The sequence below is a fragment of the Sus scrofa genome, chromosome 1 (assembly GCF_000003025.6).
Source record: "Sus scrofa isolate TJ Tabasco breed Duroc chromosome 1, Sscrofa11.1, whole genome shotgun sequence".
Lineage (NCBI taxonomy): Eukaryota > Metazoa > Chordata > Mammalia > Artiodactyla > Suidae > Sus > Sus scrofa.
Window position 1 is genome coordinate 260486584 of NC_010443.5, and position 20563 is coordinate 260507146.

The 20563-nt window shown below is 48.9% G+C and overlaps 1 protein-coding gene across 1 annotated transcript in view; it reads right to left on the minus strand.

Moving 5' to 3' along the window:
* CDK5RAP2 (CDK5 regulatory subunit associated protein 2) overlaps nucleotides 1-20563 on the minus strand; it is a 182262-nt gene that overhangs the window by 20775 nt on the left and 140924 nt on the right. The window contains 5 exon segments of the mRNA XM_021068104.1: nucleotides 326-442; nucleotides 4670-4789; nucleotides 9109-9281; nucleotides 11891-11939; nucleotides 18759-18991. Of these exon segments, the coding sequence (XP_020923763.1) occupies nucleotides 326-442; nucleotides 4670-4789; nucleotides 9109-9281; nucleotides 11891-11939; nucleotides 18759-18991 (692 nt within the window).

The following is a 20563-nucleotide window of genomic DNA, read 5'->3' on the forward strand; positions in this document are numbered from 1 at the left end:
TGGGAGTGATATGATATCCAGCCCTTCTCACTTCAAGTGTGAACTAAGATGAGTGAGAGGTAGATGTACAGAGGGGAGGGTGACAAAGAAAGCCTTTAATGGGGCACTGTGCTGTGGGCTTTATGGTGTTTAGTTGTAACAACAGTCCTCTGAGGTATTCCTGTTTGACAACTAAAAATACCAAGGTTCAGAGAGGTTAAGCAACTGGCCCAAAGACACAGAGCCATGGCATTTGAACATAGGTTGGTCGAACTCCAGTGCCTGCATTCTTTCCACACCAAGGAGGGCTGCGGGGCTCCAGGCAGCAAGCGGCTCTAGTTTTTACCTCTGGATCCTTTAGCAAGCATTGTATTGAGGGCCTGGTTCTGCTTCCTCAGGAAACGTATTTCTGATGTCAGAGAGTTATGTAGCTCTGAACCAAAAGCAAACATGTTTGAAGAACCTATTAAAAACACACATAAATGAAAATTTATAATCTCGAGGCCCATACACAAGAATGGAACTTTCTAGAAAACAGTTTTAAATAATGAGAAAACACAACACACAATGAAAATTAATCCTGCGAATTATACAAGGCATTGTCAGAGTCCAAAGGGAAATGAGAGTGAGCTTGGAAGAGGAGGCAGGAGGCAACATCTTACCTGACCTCAGGATGAAAAAAGGAGGAGCTGAGCTGGCAAGAGAGTGAGGGTGAGTGGATGACAGCATTAACCTCCATGGATTTCTCTCCTGGGGTCCCAACCCTCAAGGGACATCGCCACTGAGGCAGTGCCCAGCTCCTCTTCATCTTCCTTCCTTCCCCATCCAAGCCCGCCTTCCCTCCCATCTGTAGATGGTGCCACTACATCCTAACCCGAGCTGGAAACCCAGGAGCCAGCCTAAATGCCTCTCTCCCCACCTGCCCAGTCAGGCAATCACGACTGAGGACTCCTCCTCCAAAGTGCCCTGGACGCTGGCCTAACACGGTCCCACTCAAGGGTTTTCTGCTCAAAAACATTTGATGGCTCCATCACTGCAAAAGACAACTAAACAAACCAAATACAAGGTCCACACTTCAGATCTTCATTATTTAGCTCCAGTATCTTGGCTGACCCCACTCCCTCTCACCCTAGACCTTGGTGCCCTCAAATTCAACCAACCGGAGCCACTCCGTGCCCCAAACATCCCATGTGGTCACACATCTCTGCAAAATGACATGTTCCCTTTGCCTAGAATGCCTAGCACCTGCTTCACCAGTCCAAATCACATTCATCTTTCAACTCTTGGCTCAAACTCTCTGCCCCTAAGTGTGTACTAAAAACATCAGGCTCAGAGTTCCCGTCGTGGCTCAGTGGTTAAGGAATCTGACTAAGAACCGTGAGGTTGTGGGTTCGATCCCTGGCCTTGCTCAGTGGGTTAAGGATCCGGCGTTGCCGGGAGCTGTGGTATAGTTCACAGATGCGGCTTGGATCCCGCGTTGCTGTGGCTCTGGCACAGGCCGGCGGCTACAGCTCCGATGAGACCCCTAGCCTGGGAACCTCCATATGCCGCGGGATTGGCCCTAGAAAAAGAAAAAAATAAAATAAAAAGACAACCCCCCCAAAAAAAAAACATCGGGCTCTCAACTAGACAGACAGGGTCCGAGATCACTTACAAACTCTGCCTGTTTTCCTCATCCGTGACCACCTGCCCGGGCCATTGCCTATGTGCTGAAATCCCAGCCCCTTCCCCCTGCCGCCCCAGCTGGAGCTTCTGACCTCTGCCCACATGTAGCGGTCATGGTCACGCGGCCCTCTGGACAGCGTCCACCCTGGGCGAGGCGCTTCCCGCACGTGGCAGGCAGATGCCTCGCTCGTTGTCCTCACTGCGTCAGTCTCCTGCACTGCAGAGCCCAGGTGCCAGACACCTGCTCTCCCAGCCTCCTGGGCGGCGAGAACCCGGCCATGTGCCGCTTCTGGTCGATGAGACCTGACAGGAAGCCTGCAGGGAGCTTCCGGGAAAGATCTTCCACCCGGAAGAAAGGAGGACAGGGAGGAGCAGGGCCCACGCTCTTGGGGACTCTGTCCTGAGAGGCTGGGACGCTGATCATCACAGCAGCCACCCATCACTGGGACTAACCCCAAACCCGGCTACCAATCAGGCCGCCTTCTGACCTGCCTCTGGGGTTCCTGTTTTGTAAGAAAACAGAAATCCTCACGGTTTACACCAGTTTTTGCTCATATTCCGTTATCTGCAGCTGAAAGCAAACTGGTCCACAACTGATTCCCTGTCAGCATCGTGTCGCCCAGAGGCCAGAGTCCATACTCTTTCCACTCTACAAGCACTGCCTTTTTCTCATACTAATGATGCACTTATCACAATGTCATTTTTTAAAAAAGAATTCACGTAGGTCTCTCCCCACCTTCTTCCTCTACTCTCCCCTGTGAACCCTGGTGTCTTTCAGAGACACCTGGGTTTGAACGGTGGCTCTGGCTTCTCAGCTGCGTAACTTCCTAAGCCTCTATTAAGTCAGTAAAAATGATGGATGTTACTGTTACTGCCATCACCACTCGTATTACTATCATGACTGACGACAGGCTGGAGACGAAATAGGACCGAAGAGTGATCTAGACGAACAGGAAAAATTCTACAGGGGTCTACTCTGACCACAGCTAAGGCGGTCACTTTTCAAAGGAATAATCAGGCCAAAGAACAGTTTCTGATAAAGCCCTGAGCTAGCAGGGTCCACTCTTGGCACTAAGAGGCCTGTCTTCCCCCTGAATGTCCTCACTATAAGCTCACATAACTGGTGACAAGCTGGAAGATCTAACACGTAAGATGACAGTTTTTAACAATATCCCACCTTAACATTACAAGGAGCCCTGCCTTTCTCAAACCTGCTCCGGAGATGAACATTTCACAGCAGGGGGCAGGCAGAACCGCTATTATTTCTTTGTCTTTTCAGGGATTGTGACAACATGGTGAGAACAGCATGTCTTTCCACCAGCATAAATACTTTATGAATGCCTTTTTGTAAACCTTCCCATCAGAGCGAATTACTCTCCAGAGCAATTGCCTGCTCCATTGTAGCTGGTGGCCATTTGAGCCCCCAAATAATTCTATAATTGGATTTGCCGGGGAAAATGTAAAACAGAATGAATCTAATTCAGGCATTACCAAGAGTGACGGTGATAGGCCCAGGCGTGTATTTCTTTCCTGTGTTTGATGTGACTAATAGCTCAGATTAATCAATTTCCCTGGGAGTGAGAGGGACAGGATGCGGGATGGGAGGGGGTTGGGGGGAGCAGAGAGGGAGGGGGAGAGAAAGACAGGGAGGGGAAGAGACAGGGAGGGGAAAAGAGAGGGGAGAGAGAGAAGGCGAGAGGTGGGGGTTGGGGGGAAGCAGGGGAAGAGAGGGAGAGACAAAACCATTTTGTGTACCTTGCAAACCACAGCATACACAGTACTTTGGAAGGATGTCCTAGACTGGTGGCTGTGATGGGCTAGAGCAATGAGTCTGGACTAGGAGTCTGGACATGCAGGTGCTGCCACTGACCACATCTTTCGAGAAGTCAGTTATCTTATCCCTAGAAATAGCAGTGCCATGCGCGTCCCCCCCTGCAGAGCTGGGCAATGTTAAACTCACAGCATTACACAAAATAAAACTGGTAACAGTGAAGAATACCACCTTCTTTGAGTGAGGTGCTATTCATATCGTTGCCTCGTTTACTCTCACGACAACTCTGTTTTACAGAAGAATGAAGCTTGGGAGGGGGCGGTGGCTTGCCCAAGTCACAAAACTAAAAATCAGAAGAGCTGGGTCCACACCCAGGCCAGTCCAGCTCCCAACAAACCTGGGCTTTTCCTGCTGCACAGAGCTGCCCTCAAGACACATTCGTCCTGGAGTGAGGGAGTTCTCTTTGGAGCAATTAGGAAAGATGCTCCAATCGGACTAGTCAATGGAAACAGGAAGAGAGGAGGGATATAAAAGGTCCTACCTTTCGGGTGAGTGAAGGAGAGAATAAGAGCGTACATTTGTATCTGCAGTAAGACTGTGAGGATAGAGCAGAAAACAAACAAAAGTGGGAGGAGAGACGTGAACAGGATTAAGGGGTACAGGATGGAGATATTAATTTTTGAACCATGTGAATGTCTTACTTGTAGAAAACACATGTATTGCGTTTTTCATGGAAGAATATTCCACGCAGAGCTAAGTGTGGTTATGGGGGAACACTGGCGACCTCGTGACTGGCATGTGCACGTTGCCAGATTGCTAAAGTGCCAACACTTTTCGAATCCGTTATTGACAAAAAGACAAAAACACTGCTTTGTTTTATGTTATCTATTTCACCACAGCTTCTATAGTCAAATGAGGCACCAACCACAATTCAGGACGTCAGAGGCTGGGGAGATCCTCCAGTGACCAGAAACGAACATTTCTCGTGTACCTACTTCGTGCCAGGAGCTGTGGGGCACCCCACTTAAATTAGAGCAGTTAATTCGAATCACCACAGAACAAAGTGGGAATTATTTATCCCATTGAAGAGATAAATGACGGTAACTGAGAGTCAGCAGGGTAAGTGCGGTCACCTTGGAAAGAGGCAGCAAAGTCAGGATCTGAACTGAGATCCCTCCGCCCCAAGTCCAGAGCTCTTCCCGAGACGCCGACCCAGGCCCAGGCCTGCCCCGCCTTTGGGACGGTCCTCCTCACCTGGATCCAATTCAGGCCCTTGTCGCTCCAGCTGTCTCCGCAACTTCTCATTTGTTTTAATAGATTCTTCTAAGCGTTTCCTCAGACTTCGAATTTCTTGGATGTGTTCCATTAGTAAGTCTACAGGAAGGAGGGCGTTTTTAATTTCAAGTCTGAAGCCCCCAACACAGTGAATAATTTATAGATTATGCAGTGATCTTGAAATTCTAGACAGTATGAAGAGAGTCCTTCCTAGGCGTGGGGAGGCTGGGCTATTGCCCCCAGCCCCCAGATGGTCTGCAACGATCTCTGAGCCCTCCTTGAAGGAGGTACTTTACATCACATGCAGAAATTATCTTCCATACAATTTTAATGCTAACTCCAACACAGCCTTTTATTCTTCTAAGTATCAAATATTAATTTAAAAATCCTCCTTATGGTAAAACTAAAAGATCACTTTCAAGTCCGCTTGAATTGCCTGAGAGTTGATTAGGCCACCTTCATAACACATTCAGATATTTTCGAGACTAATTCTTTGGAAGGAATATTTTATCCAGCTATCATTTACTAATTTAAGACTTAAAAACAAAGCAAAACAATAACCCCAGTGCTAGGGAGAAAGGTAGGCAGGATACTCTCAGGAGCACATCCTGTTAGCCTGAGTATCAATGTGTATGACTTGGGGGGCTGCTTGTATCATTAGCCTTGGAAAGGTTCTTTCCAGTGTCTTTCACCAAAAAATTCTACTTCTAGCAACCTACTTAAAAAGATCACTGGTAGTTCCCTGGTGGCTCAGCAGGGGAAGGATCTGGCATTGTCACTGCTGTGGCGTAGGTTTGATCCCTGGCCCAGGAACTTCCACACACTGCTGGTACAGCCAAAAAAAAAAATAAATAAATAAAGGGATCACCAGAGATGATGACAGTCACTTGCTGAAATACATGGAAATCACTTATTAGCACTATTTATAATAATCAGAACTGAAAATAACTCGATTAAATTAACTATGTGACATCCATTATGATGCAGTATCACTGAGCTATTAAAATTATATTATGATGGCCATATAATATCATGGGAAAAAAGAGATGCAAAATGGGTTATTCAGCATAATCACTACTCTATTAAAAATCTGCAGACAGGGAAGACACAGATACACAAAAGAAGGAAATGCACCTCGATATTAACAGAGGTTGCCTTGGGTGGTAGATCTCAGGCTTCTCAAAACTTTTTCATTACATCTTAACATAATGAACAAATTTTCTCTATTTTCTAAAATGAGCATGCATGATCTTCTCTGCCTCTGCCACATCTCCTTTAGTAAAGAAAGAAGGACGCGCAGTTCCAATCCAGAGGTAGGTTTCTAGAACCAGTGTTTAAAGCATAATCACGTTAAGCATCCACAGGCAAAACTAATGTCTTTAATTCATCAATTAGGGTATACTCAGTATGTCTTGGTAATGTTTATTTTAAAACATTATACTAATGTTATGACCCAGTTTTAATTCCTCCAAAATGACTTTCATTTAAAAGTAGCACAATGTTACAGATCTCTTCCTAATTAAAGAGTAATTTTGCCATGAATTTGAATGTTTATGAGATGACTTAATTCCCAGATCTTCAGCTATCTCCTATTAATGCCAGAAGTGTGGCAAGTCATTTGGTGGCCTGAGGACCCTGTCTGATACACTGGCACCGCAGTCCCGCTCCCGCCTTGCAACCCTGTGAATTGCCCGGCGGCCGGGCAGGTCTGAGTGAGTCAGGGACTTATCTGCTCTGACTGCAGCCTTCCTTGCTGGTGTATCCACGCTACATGAGGCCGGCTTCTGGGGGTACAGACGTTCAGCAGCCATCAGTACAACTCATCTCCTACTGAGGCTGCCCAGGAGCTGGAAGCATAACTTGGGCTTCAGGAAACATTCCCGGTTGAACTGGACACCACGTATTAATTATGCAGCCCTAACTGGGCAGAAGGAAACACTATGCTTGTCTTAATAACCAGGGAGAAAAATAGCTGTCTGCCTTATAATAATACCCTTCTGACAAATGCTGGCCCTTTAAAACCATAAACCCTGCAAGAAGCAACTGCCAAAAACAACAGTATACATATATTTTGCCTAGTAGTTCCAATGTATAGAATCTAGGTTAAGAAAATGCCCTGAAATGAGGGGAAAGCTTCATGTCCGAAGACCCCTGCAGCACTATTCCCAACTGGGAAATTTTAGAAAATGACTTAAATGCTGAGCCACAGGGGAACATAAGGATAACTGCAGTTGAGCCATGCAGCGGACTGGTCTAAAGCCACTGCAAATGATGTTATGTAACAACAAGTCAGAAAACGTATGATATAATGCTAAGCAAAATAAGGACAAGTACTAAATTCTCTCTCTAGTCAGATTAAAAATGTGACAAAAGGAAAAACAGATGCAGACCAAAAATCTGAAGAGAAACAAACCTCCCAAAAGCTAACAGTGGGTTAATGAGAAAGGCCCAGGGCACTCTGTCTCCCTTCAGAAAAGTGCCTGGTAACCCCCTTGAGAAGCCCAAGGTCACGGATCCTCAGAGGAATAAGAAATAAAAGAGATGCCTACATGGTTCTACACTAGAAACAAACCAAGGTTGTGGCGGAGAGTGAAAAAAAGAGGGGCAGGCTGGGGGCGGAAGAGGAAGTGCCTAGTGGTCCCAGTACCACGGCAGGAGGGATGGCAAATACTCCAGCCAATGCTCAGGCTCACTGCGTTGTAAGCCCCGCCCCTCCGGTCCCTGACACCCTCCGGCTACAAAGAGCAGTGGAAGGTGGCACCAGGGATGGGGAACCCATTCATGGTTCTCTCCTAAACTGGGAGAGGGCAGATCATTGAGTCAGAAACAACTGAGAGAAACACAGAAACCGCAGAGGGATAAGGCCAGAAATCCAAAGCAAGCACATCCAGGTGACTGGCTGCTGAGGAGCCCAAGTGATACCTGAGTTACTTCCAAGGAGTATCCTTCATGCTGAAGTATGTTTACAAACTGTGCTCCTCGGGGCCCTGAGTATCCTACAGGAACCTCCGGGGCCACCACTGGGAGAAAGGCTCCATGCCTTCGGAAAATGTATCTCCTTTATATATCTGCTATATCTTTTATAAATTCAGTTTCATCTGGAAAAAAAGGGCAGGGTTCTGTCGCTAAAAAAATATTTAAAAATTTGAAAACCCTTGTTCTATGTCATCAGGCGTCAACACAGGGCTTTTAACAGGAAGGTGTCTGATTTTTTTCTCTGGGTCCATCCCAGGTGCCTTGCAAACAACCCCCTGGAAGAAAGGAGAGACCAGAGAATGCCAGCTTTGGCTCAGAGTCTATACCAGAAGTCAGAAAACTCTGGCCCCTGGGTCAAATCTGCCTACCACCTATTCGGATAAACAAAGTTTTACTGGAACCTGCTCACACTTGTTCGTTTATGTATTTTCTATGGCTGCTTTCTGCTGCAATAGCACGACTGAGTATCAGTTCCAACAAAGACCATATGCTCTGCAAAACCTAAAATAATACTAGCTGGAGTTCCCATCATGGATCAGTGGTTAATGGACCCGACTAGCATCCATGAGGACATGGGTTCAATCCCTGGCCTTGCTCAGAGGGCTAAGGATCCAGTGTTACCGTGAAATGTGGTGTAGGCTGCAGAAGCGGCTCGGATCCCGCATTGCTGTAGGCCAGTGGCTATAGCTCCGATTCAATCCCTAGCCTGGGAACCTCCATATGCTGCAGGTACAGCCCTAAAAAAAGACAATAAATAAAATAATATTACCTTTTACTGGAAAACGTCTGCTTATCCCTGCTCTCCTGCTTTGGTCTGCACCATCCCTACCTAACTCGCCATGGAAGGTAATCAAGACTGCAGAATCAGAAGAGGGAAAAGGGAACTCCGGGGCAGCTGTGGCCATGGGAGTCCGACTCTGCCAGCTGAGCCCGTGGCTTTATCAGAGGCAGGACAAGGGGCTGACCCAAAGGGCCATGGATCACACTAAAGAGAGACACAGCAGACACAGGGAATTCAAAATCTCCAAACGGGGGTTAGGTACTCCAAAGCCAGGGTCTTCAGAGTGACACAGTCTTAGGAAGAGCTTGAAAGAAACAAGAGGAAACTGACCAGGCCCTGGCACTGATACACAAGCCCAGTGCTTTCCCACCTGCCGCTGCCAGATGAGCAAGGAAACAGCAAGTCACGTAACAAGCCATCGTGAAGAAATAAAAGTGACTTTCGCCCGCTCACCAACACTTTCAACAACTGCAGCTCTCCCTGGTCATAAATGATGCTCTGAGCGACCCGCCTGGGCCCTCCCTGGATCTCCTCTCATCCGATAGCTATTCAAACGTCACCACACTCGGCTTCAGGGTAGTGACTAAGGCAAGATGGCAAATCACTGTTCAAACCAGGGGATCTCAGCTGCGTTTATGATGCTTAGTAAAGCCTGGCTTACCTTGAGAAGAGTTGCTGGCCAGGACCGAAATCTTCTCGATCTCACTGTCCGGCTTCTGGTCCCAGGAAAAGGAGGACTTCTCGGACATTTCCCAGTCAGACGGCGCATGAGAGGCTGAGGGCGCCGGAGACTCAGGGAGAGTGTGCTGGGAGCTTAAGTTGTCTTCCTCAGTCCTTGACCATTGGGATTGAAAGAGAGATCATTTTCCACACTAAGATCCCACACCAGGACCGTGACTTAAGAACACTTAGGATGAGTGGCCCTTTGTAATTTACCCAGATATGCAACACTGTTCTGGAGCCCTTTCCTTTCCCTAGAGCACTTCTTAGCAAGGGCATCCTACAAACCAACCAAAAAGGGGGCTCAGTGAGCTTGAATGTGGGGCCAGTGAAGACAGAGGAGCTCTTTCTGGCTCAGGGGGGCGGGACCCCGAGAGAGGGAGTGAGTCAGCAGCAGCTGTTTACCAGATGGCTGCTCTGTCCCGGGCACTTAGCACATGCTCTCTGCCGTGGACCTCACACCCTCTGAAGCAGGGTGAACGGAAGCACATCATAACCTCACTCGCTGTCTTGCAGCTTGTACATGGCAGAACGCACATCTAAATCCAGGTCTGTCTGCTGCCAAGGCCCCAGGAGTACATGGGGGGCCAACCCAGACCCATGAGGAGGACTTAGGGATTCAAAGATCTCGAAACCCTCATGGTCTTCAAGCAGGTCCCGATATCACCATTTAGGCGATCATCTGGTCATTAACCATATTTCCCAGGGGTCACCTAAGTCAGGAAGGCACCCTGAATTCCATGAAAAGCCTACGTGAATCTCCATTATAGATAAGCTCCTTAATTTAAGCTCCTTTTTCTCCCACTTTTTCCTATTACTTCTTGTCTCATTATTCATGAGCTCAGACAAGAGCAAAGAACTCAAAAGCTGCAACGCATTCATTAACAGGTAAACACCAGATGCAACTTTGCTCAGACAGCGTGATGGATGCGCGGGCTTGCCGCCGCCTTGCAAAAGTGCAGAATGGGCCAAGGGCACCCTTTAATTAGCTTAGGAGTGACCCGTGTGAGTGCTAAGCCTACAGCTGAAAATGGTAGAACAGAAGGGAAAGAGACAAACCTGTCAGCAACAGGAAGGCTGACGCATGGCTGCGGAGGCTACCAGAGGCTCCCGCCTCCTTCCAGCTCATTCTCCAAGCAACCAGCTCGTCTTCCAAACAGCAAATCTGATCATGTCTAGCCCCAGCTTACCCTCCTTCAAAGACCCCCCTCTTCCTGTAGAAAAGATGTGGCTCTTAATGAAGCATCTGAGGACCAGCACAAGTCAGCCCTGCCCACCTCTCCAGCCTCATGTTCCTTGCACCAGCCACGCTGCTCAAAGGGGCCACATGTCCCTCACCTTGAGTGAGGACACTCTCCCAAAAAGCCCACCGTGGGGCCTCACCCATCAGATCTCAGTTAAGACTATCTTGACCCGGGAGGCCCTTACCGCCCTCTCTGCAGCCTGCCGATGGATGGGATGGGATCCGTTATTATCAGGATGGAGGTGGAGGGCTGAACACGGAGGGATCTCTAAGAAAACCCCAGAGGGAGAGGAGTATTTCCTCTAAACCTACAAAAGCCCTGATTAAAATGTCCTCCCGTGAGCTGTGATACCTCCTGCCTGCTCACTCTAATGATGCCAATAAAATCGAAAACTCTGCATCCCAGGCCGGGCTCTGTTTCTTTATTTTGTGCCCAGGAGCCCAAAGGGTCGCTGCTCCAAAGAAGGAGACGTCAATAGCACTAACAACGGTCAGAACCTTCAACTAGGCAACAGAGCAGGGCAGGACCCTGACGTTCCCAGTCGGCCGCAGACCCAGGTGAAGAGTGTCAACAATCCACTTATTCCATGAACGTCTTTTACGTTCCAACCACATGCGGAACCGTTAGGGCTAGAGCAGCCATACATTTATTAAAGACCATCTCTGCCCTCCAAAGGCAATGCAGAATAATACTGCCTAAGAGCCCAGGGGTTGGAGTTCAACCGATACAAGTTCAAGTCCCAGCTCTGCCTTTTGATGGTAAGTATGCAACTCTGACCCTCAGGCTCCTCATCGTAAACTGAGAACAATAACGCTCACCTCGGAGGGTCAGTAATAAAGGATGAGAGTGCCTAGGGCAGCAGCCGGCACACATTAACACCTAGTCAATGCTCTCTCCTTACCTCTTTCAAGGACTTCTGGGTGTGGAAGAGAAAGGTGGAAAAGATTGTAATCCCACGAGGTAAGCGCCAGAGTGTAATTATGTGCCACGTGCTGCAGGAAGACCCACTGATCCCAGTGTCCGGGACAGATGGGGGAGGGTGTGTCAGGGAGAGTATGGTCCATTTCCATGTGAATGGACCCTGAGGAAGGATTTTTAAATTACAAGAGGAAGAAGGCAGAGGGCAGAGCTTGGGCACAGGCAATGTCTGGAGACCAATCAAAAATCAGTTAAGACTGAAGTGCGAGGTACATGACGGAAAAGCAATGTGGGTCAGGCTCAGGCGTCTGGAATTCATCCTGCAGGTACCCAGACACCAGAGGAATGTGTCATCTGGGTCAAATCACCCAACAGAAGGATGCCATGAGCAGCCTACAAAGACTGCAGGCCACAGAGCATGAACTCCAGGTTTGGTATGACCGTGTCAGTTGCATAGGTGTTTATGCTTTATATACAAGATGCAGGGAGCTAACAGAACAGGAGGGAGCCGGCAGACACACCCACCCCGCAAGGCCTTGTGACCAAATGCTACACACTCACCTCTCTCTCAGCTCCTTCTGGGTGTTCATTTCCACTTCACCGGATTTTCCTGGAAGCAGAAATAACATTAAGAAGGAAAACATTTTTTTTACAGCACTCCCTAATAATTTCTTGTTCATACATTTGCAGAGGCCCAATTCCACTTGTTTCACAGTCCCGGACGTTTAAAGCAGGATTACCAAGAACACTCAGACCACAGGCTTTCCTTTGTCACTGCTCTGGCGCTAGTTCCAGGACGGTGACAGCACTGAGTCCCAAAAGCAATCACCAAGGTGATGCTGGGTGTAGCTCTTCCTCCTCCTCTAAACCTCTGATACTAACAGAATCCTGCTCGTGACAGGAAACGGGCAAGAGAATCAAGGACAAAAGGATCCCATTGTCCACGGACCCAGCACAGACGTGTCACTGGCTCCTCTCTGTTCTTTCTCCGGTGCATCCTGACCTGACATGGGTGATGCTGTACCAGGACCTCATGTTTCACCCTGTATTTTACTATGTGCGTTCCTCTTACCATCCCGGCTTTAGAAGCATCGTGTTTCATGAGTACATAAATATTTCCTTGGAGGCGGACATGTACCACTTTCTGCCAGTTCCCTGGCTGACATCTAGGCCACCCCCAATTTTTCACTTTTATAAAAAAAAATAAACATCTGTGTGCATACAGCTTTATCTGCATTTAAATGATTTCCTTCAGAAAGGCTCTCAGAAGGGGGTTTACTAGGAAAAGGAGGCTATGAGTGCAGCTGGGAAAGTTGGCGACCGCAGCAGGGGAATGACTACAAGAAATGACGAAAGAAAACGAAGCTCAGGATGCGGCCAGGGAAGACGCTCTGCTCCCTGCGAGTCACTGTGCGCTGGGTCAACAGAGCGCATGAGCCCAGATCTCAGAGAGATGAACAACTTTCTTTTCAAAATACCTTAGGACTCTGGAAATTGCAGACTGGGATGAGCTCTTTGAAGAAATGAACATGTGGCTAAAGAAATAAAAACAAACCTTCTACAGCTGTACTGGAAAGTTGAAACTGTAATCAAACTGCCCTCGCATGTACCATTTTCAAAATACTCCCAAAAGGAAAAGTTCTCAAACACACAGTGCAGAGGAAAAGATCCCGGGAGAAAGGCACATTTGCTTTGTGTCTTGTGTTCCCACCCACAGACTCCCAAGGCCGCAGGGTAGCCGCCTCCCCACCCACCAGGCTGGCCGCTGGGCACCCAGGGCCTGTCAACATGCCGAGAGTTGGGGAGTCACGGCCACTCAAGGCGCTGTGGGCTCTGGGCCCTGAGGGGGGTTCCTTGGGAGCCACAGCAGCCCTACGGGCACAGAGTCGGACCTCCGTTTTAAGGGGAAGATGTGGAAACGCAGAAGGCTGCATGCTCCCGCTCTCCCACTTGGCTCAGTTCACACCCCACCTACCTGACTGCACCTGCGGGTAAGCCACAGACACGGAGACAGTCTCAGAGCTGCCCAACCACGAATCCACGTCCCCATCCTCTTACTTCCATCCTGACCTAGAACTGGCATGATATTCTGGCTCCCCAAGAGGCAGGGAGAAGTGGACAGGCCCGCACCCCAGGGGATGCTCTGAGGGCTCTGCTCTCTGTCCTTGCATTCCTCCGCAAGGGGGGAGCTCCATCACGAACACCTGACTGGAAGCCCCAGACTGCGGACTGCCGTGGACAGGCTCAACAATCATCTTCCACTAGTCCCCCTTCCACCACAGAACTCTTTAAACACAAATGACAAACTGTTCCTGTGGGATTCACAAGGAGATCGGCACAACTGGCGCAGTAATTTCTGGGTGGACTTTGCCTTCACACAGGTGACAGGGTACTTTGGTCAGGCTATTCCAGAAGCGTGGGAAGCACATCATGGACACACTGCTCCCACCTCTCAGGCTAATCTTACTGATACACCTGAGAGCTGGGGAGTATGCAGCAGGCGGTGGTGGGCTTCATCTTCCCACATGAAAAGACATCGGATTACCCACTAACACATCTCAACAAACAAGGGAACCATGATGCAGGGCAGCCTTGTTGCGGGTGGACCCCCCTTCAGTCTCCTCCCCACACTGACCCCTCTGTACGTGGCCACTGCGTGAGAAGTCTTTTTTGAAACACTGCTCCCTAGCTTGAAACCCATCAATCGTACAAAATTAAGTTCAAGCACCAGAGCCAGGCACCTCCTACCTGACCCAAGCGTCTCTTCCTTTCCATCTCACTGGTAATTCATATTACATATTTACAGTTATCCTCCCAGGTGCCTGCGCCAGACGCAGCGACTACAGAGACGGATGAGGGGCCTGCCCCCAGTGAGTTCACAGCTGAGCGGGGATGGTGGGCAGTTACACAACAGCGCTGGGACAAGGGGAGCCTGGGTTACCGTGGGAGGAATATGCGAGGAAACAAGCACGACCCAGCCTGGACCGTTCAAGGATTCTGAGGAGGTGACAAGGGATCTGTATCTCTGAGGCAGGAAAGAACTGTTATAAAGGTAAGGAGGCTCTAAAGCCTGTGGTGGGGGGCAGGCAGGTTCCAGGGCTACTTGGGCGAGAAAGTCGTCATTGTACTGGACGGCCGGGTTCACTAGGATGACCGTAGCTGGCATGCCCCATTCTGCCTCCTAAAATACCCTCCTCACCAACCATGAACCCTTCCGGTGCAGACACTGAGCTCTGGTATCCTCCCCCACCCACCCACCCCTCAGTGCAGACCACTGACTCTGGTATCCTCCCCCCCACCACCCACAGAGGCCCCCTCCCAGCTCAGCTGTGCCTGCCAGAGTCAGAGGCCATTTAATCCCAGGGTGCCCCAGAAACCCCAGAATACGGTCCATGCCACAAAAACTCTCAGCACTGTCACCAAATCCTGCTTGGGCACCACATGCCTGGCCCCTCCAAGGCTAGGAGGCCAGGACAAGGCCCCCACCTTCCAGGAGCTTGTGCTCTGAAGAACTAAAATGTGTCCCCAAGAAATCAGAGCTGTCACCTCCCAAGCTCCCACTACTGGCCAGGCAGGACACCAGATGCCAATAACTCTGCCAGCCAGCTGCTACTGCCTCACAGAGGCCATCGGACCCTTAACTGAAGAGCTGGGATTTGAACTCCAGTCTCTTTGGCTCCAAAGGTTCTGGTCTCCCCACCCCGGCACGTGGCCTCCATCTCAAGGCCAGATGTGATGCCGCCTGCGAGCGCCCAACAACCCAGACACAAAGAAAATGAACAGATTTGCTTTTACTTGGAGTGAACAAAGGCAGCTTCCTGGAGGACGGGTGGAATTCCCAGAAGCGGGGAGGGAGTAAAAGCCTTCCAGAAAAGGGCTGATTTGAACAGAGTCCCAGAAGTGAGGAAATGCAAGGCCAGGCCCGAGGACACACTTGACCAACACACCCAACGAGACAGGAGTGTGAGGAGCAGGACAACAGAGGGGTCAGGAGGTGAGGCTGCGGAAACGAGCTGCCAGGGCTCAAATCCAGACTCAGCCACCTCCTGGGTGACCATGAGAAAGTAAATTAACCTCTCTGTTCCTCATTTAATAAATGAGGCTATGAGGAATTCCTGTTGTGGAGCAGCAGAAACAAATCTGACTAGGAACCATGAGGTTGTGAGTTCAATCCCCGGCCTCGCTCAATGGGTTAAGGATCCGGCGTTGCTGTGAGCTGTGGTGTAGGTCACAGACACAGCTCAGATCCCGTGTTGCTGTGGTTGTGGTGTAGGCCGGCAGCTATAGCTCCAATTTGATCCCTAGCCTGGGAACTTCCCCATATGCCACTGTGTGGCCCAAAAAAAGGGAAAAAAATAAAAAATAAATGAGGCTATGAAATAGTACCTCCTCATAGGCCGAGAACAATGCTGGGCACACACCAAGCCCTGAAGAAGACCAGTCTTCCTCATCGTTTCTCCTTCCCCACTGCCATCGCTGTCATTATTTTTCAAAGGTTACAGGGCTGGAAAAGGCAGACTGTGGGAGGCCGTGAAAGAAATGGATGCTTTAGATTCATCCCTGTAGGCAAAGGAGCGCCAAGGGACCGGGACAGCGTCCTCACCGAGGAGAGGGACTCTCTTACACGCCTCCTCGGCGCTTACTCAAAAGAACCTAAAGACAGAACGCTGTCTTCCTGATTTACACCTCTGGTCTTGGGAGGTACCACGGAAGAGGGTATGGTAGAAAACCCGGTGGAGTTCCCGTCGTGGCGAAGTGGTTAACGAATCCGACTAGGAACCATGAGGTTGCGGGTTCGGTCCCTGCCCTTGCTCAGTGGGTTAACGATCCGGCGTTGCCGTGAGCTGTGGTGTAGGTTGCAGACACGGCTCGGATCCCGCGTTGCTGTGGCTCTGGCGTAGGCCGGTGGCTACTGCTCCGATTTGACCCCTAGCCTGGGAATCTCCATATGCTGCGGGAGCGGCCCAAGAAATAGCAACAACAACAACAACAAAAAAGACAAAAAAAAAAAAAAAAGAAAACCCAGGCCTCAACACCAGTCCTTGATCTGTGTGGGGGTCTCCGCCCACTTTGAAAACCTAAAAGTTACAGACCCTCACCCCAGAAAAGCGCCCATACTCACAAACTCTCGTGGGGTTCCAGACCCCTAGTGAAACTGCCAGCTCTAATCCTTAAAAGGATTTAGAAAGCACATCATCCTACTTCTTGCGTCCTACCAATTAAAGATTCTTCAGGAAATTGCAAGGATATGCACAAAGATTCCAATTCAGTCTTCCATAGAAGAGCCCCAAACTGGAACCAACGTAAACGTCCATCTAATGGGGAATGATTAATTATGGTACGTTCACACAAAAGAATGCTCCGCAGCCACTAAAACCTACACTGTAGATTAACATTTGTTCTCTATAATTGAACGAAGGGAGAGGCCACAAATTGTCCTACTTCTACCAAAAATACACATGCGTATAAAAAAGGTCTGGAAAGTATAAACTCCAGGGTGTTCATGTTTTGCTGTATAAATGATGCAATTACAGGCGTGCTTTATCTGTTATTTCACAATAAATATGTACTGCTTTGAATTAATAAAAAAAAGGCTACATTTAAATTTTTAAAGAACTCACAGGGTGCAACTACCTCAAATATAAAACTACTTTATGGTAACCTCATCTCATAATTCAGGATCCAGACTCTTTAGACCACATCCCAGAAAGACCCAGCTCTGTTAAAGACCCGGGGACTTTTATGCCGTTTGTAGAAGAAAATTAAGTTCTGTGTTTGTGTTGTCTGCTAGGTCTGAAACGCTTTTGCTTCCAAAGGCCACAGGAAACAAGACGTGAGATCTCCGTGGACTTGTTCAGATAAATAACTTAAAAACTAAATCGGGGGTGCAGCTGGGTGAGGGCGGGCATCTGATGCCAGAGGCCATCTCTCCCAGCCTCCCACTCCCAGGTTAAGGGCTTGTAGGAAGAAAAGAGACAGGAGGAAAATGCCTTGGGCCAGGAAGACACAACTCTATCTTGAGGACCCACTTATACCTCCAATAGTAAAATGGAAACTAGCTTATTTGGAAAACCTTAGCCGGAAGAAAGTGGATTTCATAAAGATGGAAAAAAGTCAAGTGCTCCCGGGTCCTGGCCTTCAGAGATCCCGGAGGCTGGTACTAGAAAATCACCCTGCAAGGTGCCTAAGCTGTTGGGCCTTTTAAAAAATGAAGAAAAAAACATGCCCTGGGCCCAGAAGGCCAAACTAGCCCCCGTTCTATCTCAGCATCACCCTGAACACATGTGGACCTTTGAGGACCATCTATGTGTATGTCTGAAGGCACAAAAACTGATGTCAAATCCTGGTTCTGTCAAGTCAGGTGTGACCTTGAACAGCTGAGCTCCCTCCGTTAAGCCCAAGTTCATCACATAAAACAAGCTGATCTGAGAATGAAACCTCCAGCTCACAACAAGCAGATACTAGTAAGCACTCAGGCTCAAGGGCAATGCAACCAGCACTGTGCCAAGGCCTCAGGTCCAGGATTTAACTCGATCCTGACAACTTGCTTTGATTTTGAGCAGAGAAAGGTCATGACCTGACTTTTGTAAAGACCACTCAGACCACGTGGAAATGGACCACTGCGGGACGAAGGAGGAAGTGCAGAGGCCAGAGGAGAGGACTGCAATTGGCCAGGCGAGGTGAAGGCAGCCACCTGGAGCTGGGGCGGCAGCGAGGTGCTGCAGGCCGCTCAGATTCGGAATATATGCCAAAGGCAGGGCTTCGGAGACGCAGCCAGGGGGCCAGGAGGAAGAACTGACTCTGGGCAGAGTCTTTTTAGGAGCCAAGGGAGGAAGGGATTTCCCCAAGGAGCAGGGACCAACCACATCCACTCTCACAGGGTTAGGAGAGACTATAAATAATGTGTGTGTAGGTATGTGTGCATGTATCTATCCAGAAAGAGAGAATTACAAAGCAAATATGACAAAACCAATGAAGTGGATAGAGGGTATAAGGGAGCTCTTTGTTGTCTCAAAAATGGCAATTACTGCAAGAACATCTATTAAAGCACTGAGCACACAGTCAATGTTGAGCAAGGTTTTTCTTCATTCTGCCTCTGACCACCTCTGAGCTGTGAATATTTTTTTTTTAACCAATGAAAGCACACGGGTTTTCTTGTTTGCTTGTTACTGCCAACATTTAAAACCCATGAGTTTTCACCCCCCAAACCCTGGTTTCCATCTTCTCTTGAAAACTCAAAGGAACTGGCAACCACGTGGCAGTGTCTCACCAGTCCAGCCCCTCACGCATCTCCACTGGCGCCCAGACCAACCACATGGAAGAAAACAGAGGCCAGAGCAGAGGGGCAGAAGGTGAGGTCACGGAGTGAGCTCCTCCTGGGCCCCTCCAGGAAATCCTGCATCAATTCCTCACGTGTCTTAAGACTTACCCTTGAGAAACAGCTTTTCCAGTTGCTCGACCAGCTCTGCACATTGATTCAGCTGCTCCTGGAAACCCTCAGCCACGTAGCAATCCACGTCACTGGCCTGCAGCAGCTCCTCAAATGCCTTAATCATGGCGGTCATGTGCTGACGGTAAGCGACACAGATGCCATGGCTGTCCTTGATCTGCTGTCGCTGGACAGAGAGCTCCCTGGCTTGGGCCTGAACTAAGGAATCGTATCTGATGAAAGGGGGAGAAGAAAACACTTGGACCATTTTAGAATTGAATTTCTGTGACCTTAACACTAATTGGAAAAATGACAGAGCACAATTTTGAAAAGCCTGCAGCTGTATAAGTATATACACTTCCAGAAAAAGTGAAACCGTACAAGGTCACTCCTCCTTTGATTTCAAAACAGCCAGCAAATGCTGGAACAAAGGTTCTTCTGCAATATTTTTAACCTTATGAAGCCCCCAATTAAAGGACAGATTGGCAAGGACTCAGGAGAACAATTAGTTTCCACACACTCTTCAAAAATACTACTGCGAACTGTAGAAACAAGAGCTTCAAGGGTCAGGGGACCCACCGCAAATTCTCATGAAGAACAAAAAAAGTCTAAGGCAGGAAAACAAAAACAGGACTCTCTCAACCCAAAGGTCAAACAATAATCATAACCCTGACTGCCATTTACAGAGCGCCTGTGACCCGTCGGCCACCGACTTCGGCGTTTTTGAGATGTTATTCGCTCCTCTCAGTCTCCTAACAAAGGGATGAGCATCCCTGTTTTCAGAGGAGAAAACTGACTCTCGGAGGTGGCAAAGCTGGTTCCATGGTGAAGATTTCTGACTCACACAGCTCTGCCTTCACAGCCCAGCTCTGGCTACACCACATCCGTGAGCCCACAGGTATTAGGTGGCACCAAGAAAAACACATGTTCAGAGAAGCATGGCTCTGTCTTCCTTACCAACAGGGGCCACGGGAAGCTGGCCCCAGTGCCGCTGGGCAGAGTCCCTGACCCTTCAGTTCACCTTGCTCCCTGGGCCCTGAAACGATGGCCACCTTTGACCCCACGGAACATGGAGAGATCACGTGACAGCAGCACTGCAGGTGGGGCGCGTTTGGTGGATGAGAAAGAGCGCGAGCATCAGCTCTGCCAATCCTCCCGGGCCACCTTCTCAGGCACGGCAGCCTCACTGAGGCTCCATTTCCTCATCTGCAAACACCTCCTTCCCAGGTGATTGTGAGACTTAAGTAAGAAAAGCGCCTATAGTTGAGGGCCTGACACAACTGCCTTTCAATAAATACCAGCTGCCTGCAATCGCACTGTTTGGGAAATCCTGCAAAATGCACTCTGGCTCCTGACAATTTACAGCAATGTGTTTGTCTCAAATGAGTGACGAATGAAGGTCAGCTTTACAAATGATCCCATGTTTGTCATATCTCATGAAGCAAAACCGTATATATCTATGCCCATAAAACATATCTTCATCACCTAAGAATTCTCAACACAGGCTTATTTCTCTACGATGACCTTAAAAGGGTAAAGATATGGAAAATATTTATTTTCTTCCCACCCTGCCTAGGACATCAGTTTTGGTGCACCTCCTACCCCCACCCCACCCCGGCCCCAGCACATTAACAGCCAGTAACAGGGTTGGGAGTCAACACTGCCATTCAGCAAACGTACTATAACTCACCAAGTGACTGGTACAAAATCTTTACCCTGAGTCCCCAACCTGAGGAGGGCAAAACCTGCTCAGTCAATTTCAGAAGACACAAGACTACTACATGCACAGCCACTGTTCCTTGTGG